The sequence below is a fragment of the Mobula birostris genome, chromosome 5 (genome assembly GCF_030028105.1).
Source record: "Mobula birostris isolate sMobBir1 chromosome 5, sMobBir1.hap1, whole genome shotgun sequence".
Classification (NCBI taxonomy): Eukaryota; Metazoa; Chordata; class Chondrichthyes; order Myliobatiformes; family Myliobatidae; genus Mobula; species Mobula birostris.
The window spans coordinates 204,800,893-204,808,840 of record NC_092374.1 but is presented as its reverse complement, the minus strand read 5'-3'; the positions used below and the strand labels follow the sequence as shown (position 1 = coordinate 204,808,840).

The following is a 7,948-nucleotide window of genomic DNA, read 5'->3' as shown; positions in this document are numbered from 1 at the left end:
ATGTGCTTATCTTAGAGTCTCTTAAATATCTCCGTTGTCCCTGCCTCTGCCGCCACCCCGGAGCGCGTTCCACACACCCACCAGGTGACATGTTATGGGTTCCACGGTGGCATAGTGGTCACCGCGACGCTGTTAGTTCGCAGCTCAGTTTCGATGCCATTCTGTAAGGGCTTTCTGCACGTCCTCCTCTGGGGTGCGTGGGTTTCCCTGGCGTGCTTCGGTTTCCTCTCACAGTTCAAGGATGTACTGGGTAGGTTAGCCGGTTATTGCAAGATTTTCCGTGATTATGTTAGAGTTAATCGGGTTATCGGGGTTTGCTGGGGTGGCGAGGCTTGAGGGGCCTACTCTGCGTGTTATCGCTAAGTAAATAAAGACATACATAAATAAAATCTATCTCTTCCCTCCTGCATTCCCCTCTATTTTTCATGTGCTTTTCTAAGAGTCCCTTAAATGTCCCTACCACCGCCCCCGGCAGTGTGTTCCACGCAGCCACCAAGAAGCCCCTGTGCCTTCCTTCAATCACCCTAAAACGATGCCCTATCATCTTAGTCTTTTGCGCCCTGGAAAAAATCTCCGGCTGTCCACTCTGTCCATACCTCTCATCATCTTGGACATCCCTATCATCACCTTTCATCTTCCTTCGCTCCAAAGAGAAAAGCCCTAGCTCACTATAAGACAGCTAAGCTTTTGAATAGGCATGAAAGTGGCAGGAGTCGCTCACAGGAGAGGCAAAGCCCCTTTAGAAAAAACCCGATTCAGCACTTAAAGAGCATCAGAAGAAATGCGGGCACGAACAGAGAACTATCACCCTGTTAGCCTAACATCAGTAGTGGGGAAGATGCTAGAGTCCATTATTAAATATGAAATAGCGGCATATCTTGATAGCAGTGATAGGATTGGGCCGAGCCAGCATGGATTTACCAAGGGCAAATCATGCTTGACTAAACTATTGGAGTTTTTCGAGGATGTAACCAGGAAGATAGACGCGGGAGATCCAGTGGATGTGGCGTACCTTGACTTTCAGAAGGCATTTGATAAGGTACCACATAGGAGATTGGTGGGTAAAATCAGAGCTCATGGCATTGGGGGGAGGATATTGACATGGATAGAAAACTGGTTGGCAGATAGAAAGCAAAGGGTAGCAGTGAATGGGTGTTTCTCGGAATGGCGGGTGGTGACTAGTGGGGTGCCACAGGGCTCGGTATTGGGACCACAGCTGTTTACGATTTACGTCAATGATTTAGAGGAAGGCATTGTGAATAACATCAGCAAGTTTGCTAATGATACTAAGCCGGGGTGGCAGTGTGACATGTGATGAGGATGTTAGGAGGATTCAAGGTGACTTGGATAGGCTGGGTGAGTGGGCAGAAACTTGGCAGATGGCGTTCAATGTGAATAAGTGTGAGGTTATTCACTTTGGGAGCAAGAACAGGAAGGCAGATTATTATCTGAACGGTGTAGAGTTAGGTAAGGGAGAAATACAAAGAGATCTAGGAGTACCTGTTCATCAGTCTCTGAAGGTGAATGAGCAAGTGCAGCAGGCAGTGAAGAAGGCTAATGGAATGTTGGCCTTTATTACAAAGGGAATTGAGTACAAAAGCAAGGAAACCCTTTTGCATTTGTACAGGGCCCTGGTGAGACCACACCTGGAGTATTGTGTGCAGTTTTGGTCTCCAGGGTTAAGGAAGGACATCCTGGTTGTGGAGGAGGTGCAGCGTAGATTCACTAGGTTAATTCCTGGGATGTCCGGACTGTCTGACGCAGAGAGGTTAGAGAGACTGGGCTTGTACACGCTGGAATTAAGGAGATTGAGGGGGGATCTGATTGAGACATATAAGATTATTAAAGGATTGGACAAGATAGAGGCAGGAAATGTGTTCCAGATGCTGGGAGAGTCCAGTACCAGAGGGCATGGTTTAAGAATAAGGGGTAGGTCATTTAGGACAGAGTTGAGGAGGAACTTCTTCTCCCAGAGAGTTGTGGAGGTGTGGAACGCGCTGCCTCAGAAGGCAGTGGAGGCCAATTCTCTGGATGCTTTCAAGAAGGAGCTAGATAGGTATCTTATGGATAGGGGAATCAAGGGTTATGGGGATAAGGCAGGAACCGGATATTTATAGTAGATGATCAGCCATGATCTCAGAATTGCGGTGCAGGCTCGAAGGGCCGAATGGTCTACTTCTACACCTATTGTCTATTGTTTATTGAACGGAGCCCGTCCGGTCAATCGTGAACTTGCCGGCCATAAATGGAGTTATAATTCATTTTCGGAAACTTGCCGACCATAAATGGAGTTATAATTTATCTACATGGCTCTCCTGGGCATAGGGGCCGAAAGGCCTCGTCATGCGGCGTATTTTTCCCCGGATCCTCCAGATGCGGCGGTCGGAGCTGTTTAGTCCGATGTCAGGTTGGGGGGAACGCAACCTCGTGTCCCTGGTCGCACAACTCTTTCTCCACCTTCCCTTCCCGGGCCTCAACCCCCGTCACCGCAGTCGCAGTGTTATGAAGACTCCCGAGTGAGTGTGACAAGTTGAAGCTTGTTTCACAGTCAAGGACCAGCTCTTGACGCCTGCCATAAATCGCGGTAGCGGCCGTGAAGGTCGGTCGGCGCAGTCAGTTGGAAGGCTTTATAAGGCATTGGCCAGGCCGCACTGTATTACGAATAGTTTTGAGTCCCTTATCTAAGAAGAGATGTACTGGCCTTGCAAGGGTTCACGAGAAGGATTCCGGGAATGAAAGGGTTAACGGATGGTCCTGGGCCTGCCCTCGCTGGAGTACAGAAGAATGTGGTGGTTCTCGCCGGAACCTATCGAATATTGAAACTCCACGGTAGAGTAGACATATAGAGGATGTTTCCTGTAGTGGGAGAGACCAAGATCAGAGGGGACAGTCTCACAATAGAGAGACTACGTTTAGAACAGAGATGAGAAAGAATTTCGTTAGCCAGAGGATGGTAAATCTGTGGAATTCATTACTACAGATGGCTATGGAAGACAAGTCATTGGGTATATTTAAAGCCGAGGTTATTAATTCTTGATTAGTCGGGGCCTCAAAGGTTATGGGGAGAAGACAGGAGAATGGAACTGAGAGGTCTGCCATTGCTGATGGGCGGAATGGCCGGATTCTGCTCCCATGCTTGATGGTGCGGCCGTGGGTAGGACGTTGCGATGTTTTGCCTCGACATGTGCTCGTTCCCTGTTGCTGTTGCCTTTTGTCTTTGGCACCGATTCCAGCAGGAGAGGAGCGTCGGCCATGATGAAGTAGTGGAACGGACTCGATGGGCCACATGGGGAGGGGGGAGGAGGGGGGAGGGGGAGGAGGAGGGAGGTTGAGGGTGTGTGTGTGTGAGAGAGAGAGAGAGAGAGAGAGAGAGAGAGAGAGAGAGAGATACGGGTTTTACTGCAATCTAAGGGAAAGTCCACGGATGAGAAGGGTATGGAGGTGCAGGTCGATGGAACAGTTCGTCACGAACTAGGTGAACCGGGAGGAACCGTTTCTTTGCTGCAGCGCTCTCGGACTCTCAGAGGGAATGCCCGGGATGGGTGCTGTCTTTGACTGTTCACTGCGCCAGCGAAAGGAATATACAGAGTCCATGGAGGACAGTCTGGCTCCTGAGGTGTGATATGACCTGATACTTATCTCCACAATCCCCATGTTTACTCTCCCGCTCCGTGTTTGGGGTCGGCCGGATTTGCACATTCCATTGCAACACACACAAGATGATGGAGAACTCAGCAGGTCGGGCAGCATCTAGGGAGAGAAATAAATAGCCGACGTTTCCGGCCAAGGCCCCTCATCGCGACTGGAAACAACGGGCTGGAGAAACCAGAATAAGAAGTGGGGGGGGCGGGGGGCGGGAAGGAGGACAAGCTAGAAGGTGATTGGTGGGTCAGGTGGGCGGGGAGGGAAAGCTGGGAGGTGATAGGTGGGTCAAGTGGGCGGGAGAGGGTAAGCTGGGAGGTGATTGGTGGGTCAGGTGGGCGGGGAGGGAAAGCTGGGAGGTGATAGGTGGGTCAGGTGGGCGGGGAGGGAAAGCTGGGAGGTGATAGGTGGGTCAAGTGGGCGGGAGAGGGGAAGATGGGAGGTGATACGTGGAAAAGGTAAAAAGCTGAAAAAGGAATCAGGTAGGAGAGGCGAGTGAACCATAGGGGGGGCACCAGGGGGAGGTGATAGGCAGGCAAGGATGAGGTAAGAGGCCAGAGTGGGGAATAGAAGAAGATAGAAAGGGGGGGGGGCAGAAATTATCGGAATTTGGAGAAATCGATCCAACTGGTTGGAGGCTACCTCCGGCCAGTAGGGTACTGCTTTCACGAGGAAATCTGCAGATGCTGGAATTTCAAGCAACACACATAAAAGTTGCTGGTGAACGCAGCAGGCCAGGCAGCTTCTCTAGGAAGAGGTACAGTCGACGCGTCGGGCCGAGACCCTTCGTCAGGACTAACAGAAAGAAGAGCTAGTAAGAGATTTGAAAGTGGGAGGGGGATGGGGAGATCCAAAATGATAGGAGAAGACAGGAGGGGGAGGGATGGAGCCAAGAACTGGACAGTTCATTGGAAAAAGGGATATGAGAGGATCATGGGACAGGAGGCCTAGGGAGAAAGAAAAGGGGGAGGGGGTGAAGCCCAGAGGATGGGCAAAGGGTATAGTGAGAGGGACAGAGGGAGAAAAAGGAGAGTGAGAGAAAGAATGTGTGTATAAAAATAAGTAACAGATGGGGTACGAGGGGGAGGTGGGGCATTAACAGAAGTTTGAGAAGTCAATGTTCATGCCATCAGGTTGGAGGCTACCCAGACGGAATATAAGGTGTTGTTCCTCCAACCTGAGTGTGGCTTCATCTTTACAGTAGAGGAGGCCGTGGATAGACATGTCAGAATAGGAATGGGACACGGAATTAAAATGTGCGGCCACTGGGAGATCCTGCTTTCTCTGGCAGACAGAGCGTAGGTGTTCAGCGAAACGTTCTCCCAGTCTGCGTCGGATCTCGCCAATATATAGAAGGCCACATCGGGAGCACCGGACGCAGTATATCACCCCAGCCGACTCACAGGTGAAGTGTTGCCTCACCTGGAATGACTGTCTGGGGCCCTGAATGGTGGTAAGGGAGAAAGTGTAAGGGCATGCGTAGCACTTGTTCCGCTTACAAGGATAGGAGGGAGATCGGTGGGGAGGGATGGGGTTGGGGGGAACGAATGGACAAAGGAGTCGCGTAGGGAGCGATCCTTGCGGAAAGCTACAAAGATAAGTGTCAGGAGGGAGATCGATTGCTTATCCCGGTTCTGTTCCGCCCCCCCCCCACCCCATCAGCGTTCGTATTTTTGGCGCCGGAACGTGTGGCGACACTTGCGGGCTGCCCCCAGCACAAACCTCGGATGGTGGTGGCGTTAACGCAAACGATGTATTTCACTGTATGTTTCGATTAGATTTATAAATCAATCTAATGTTAATCACCTTTGTTAAAGGCGGCGTTAAGCCGTCCATTCATCCTGCCCGTCTGGTGGGTAGGCGGCCTGGTCACTGCACCAGGACGTTCGAGCAAAACTCAAAACACGCGCGATTGTTTTCCTCAGAGTAGGGTCTGTTGACCGTGTTTTATTGGGAAGACAGTATTGCCCTTGGCAGGATACGGGGACAATCTTCACGGAATGGGAAGGCCGGGGGCATTCAAGCGGTGAGTTATGAAGGCAGCTTTTGAGCAAGGACGGCGGAGGAATACCGCAGGAACGTGGGATGGAACGGAGGGGTACAGAGGGGGAAGGCTTCCCCAATTGGAATCAGAATCGCGTTAAGTATTGCTGTATTTAATGTCCACGGTCGAACCCGACCAAGCGACAGTGGGGGTCGGGGAGTGTTGGGCGCCAAGTGGTGAGACGGGTTGAGTGACCCCGCGGGCCTTGTTTACACGCAAGCGACCGCAATAACGTCAAGATTGACGGGCTGGCATCGGAGAAGGCCGCTGCCAAGGACTGGTCTTCCCGGCAGGAGGGAGCTGGGAGGAGGAGCCGGAGGGTGGGTAGGGTCCACCTCGAGGGCTGTGCTGCCTGCGTCAGTTCTGAGTTTGCTCTTAGCTGCCAGTGCGGAGGGAACCGGCGCCGGCAGGCCGAGGAACGGCGAGTCGCCCCGCTGAGCGCCGCCCTGATGTTGGCCATGGTCGCGCTTTTGCTGTTCGCCGCCATCGCGCTCCTCCTGGCCCTCGGGATCTGCGGGAGCAGGAGAGACCCGGCGGAACGGAGCCTCCGATCCATCCCTGGGCCCTCGGCGCTGCCGCTCATCGGGAACCTGGCCGAATTCAATCACAGGCACCTCCACGTCCGCCTCAGCGAACTGGCCAAGACCTTCGGGCCGATTTACAGACTCCGGCTGTGGGGCCAAGGTAAGGCCACGGTACCCAAAGAGAGGGGGGCGGTAATTCTACAGCTTCAGTGATCTGCAAGCCGGCAAACCAGAAACGCACGAGGTTCTGCAGATACTGGAAATCCACAGCAACGCACACAAAATGTTGGGGGAACTCAGCAGGTCAGGCAGTATCTATGGATGAGAATAATCGATCTACGTTTCCGTCCGGACGCATCGATACTGCCGGATCTGCCGAGTTCCTGCAACCCCTGCCGAACTGTATCAGTGTCTGCGGTTCATAGGGATTCATCGGCGTTCTGGAGAGGGAGAGCCTAGGGATATGGTTAGCAGCTTGCTCTCCATAACCTATGACATTCTACGCAACATCCATGGTCGACCCCCGACCGGCGGAGGGCCACCACCAGATTCCTATACTGGCTCAGTCGGTCTGCTGAGGTCCGTTGTGAAGCCACACCCGCGAATGAGACCAGACCTGCACGGAATGGTTAGAGTGGGGGTTTGCCATTTTCCAAAGCGAGGTGCCGTCCGGACAAAATTGCCAGTACTTCTGTGAAGTCACGCACCGCGGCGTTCCTCATACTCTGCAGCCCCGGTCCGCACATTGCATCTCGGCTCCCGCATTCGGCGGCTGATGCCCTCCGTTGGTCAGGGTTCGGCCTAACTCTGCGCGACGGGCAAGCCGGGGTGGCACGATAGGGAGAGCAAGCTCTTGCCCACGCAGCAAGTTCCCCCTCTCCACACAGCTGATGAATCCAAAGGAACGGCAGAAACCGGTACAGATTGGCAGCAGCGGCTTTGCGAGAGTTGCCAGGCAGCGTTGAACTCAACGTAGTACTGCCTTAGGGAGGCCAGTTCCCGCATTCGTCCTCGGAGTTTACTCCCGAAGCCTTCCCCACGAGTGGGTATAGCCGCAAGGCAGCGGAGGGTTCCCTCTCCTAGATGAACTGTCAGCTACAGCTGACGAGCCCCATCTACACGAAGGAGATGGTTTTAAGGCGCCAGTAAATCCGCATTTGCCCCTTCTCCTGTCCGCCGGAATTAATAGCCGTGCTGCACGCTCAGGCCGGGGGCTGGACTTGGGTGCCAGGGGTTATTTGAGACGCGGCCATTGGGAGTATTTTTAACATATCGCGGATCTCTTTTCATTTCCCGGGACTGAAATAGCTAACACGAGGGGGCATAGGTGGAAGTAGGTACAGAGGATGTCAGGGGTAAGTTTTTCACAGAGAGTGGGTGCGTGGAATGCACTGCAGACGACGGTGGTGGAGACGGATACAATAGGGTCTTTTAAGCTTCTGCATGGAGCTTAGAAAAATAGAACGCTATGCGGTAAGGTGATGCCAGGCAGTTTCTAGAGTAGGTGACATGGTCGGCACAACATTGTGGGCCGAAGGGCCTGTAATGTGCTGTAGATTTGTATGTTCTATGTTCTTGCTCTTCCACCCCTGCCCCCGGCTCTGGCAACCCTAGGGAACCACTTTCAGTGGTGAGGGGAATACATCTATTGGGGAGTTACGTGACAGGAGAACTATGGCGGGTTATTGTTAGACTGGGGGCGGGGGCGACGTGGAGAGGCAGCTTCATGATGGTGGCA

The 7,948-nt window shown here is 52.9% G+C and overlaps 1 protein-coding gene across 1 annotated transcript in view; it reads left to right on the top strand.

Annotated features, from left to right (window-relative positions):
* The first annotated feature begins 2,343 nt into the window (after window positions 1-2,343).
* LOC140198479 (steroid 21-hydroxylase-like) overlaps window positions 2,344-7,948 on the top strand; it is a 30,013-nt gene continuing 24,408 nt past the window's right edge. The window contains exons 1-2 of the mRNA XM_072259565.1: window positions 2,344-2,516; window positions 5,907-6,370. Of these exons, the coding sequence (XP_072115666.1) occupies window positions 2,344-2,516; window positions 5,907-6,370 (637 nt within the window). The remainder of the gene's footprint in view (window positions 2,517-5,906; window positions 6,371-7,948) is intronic.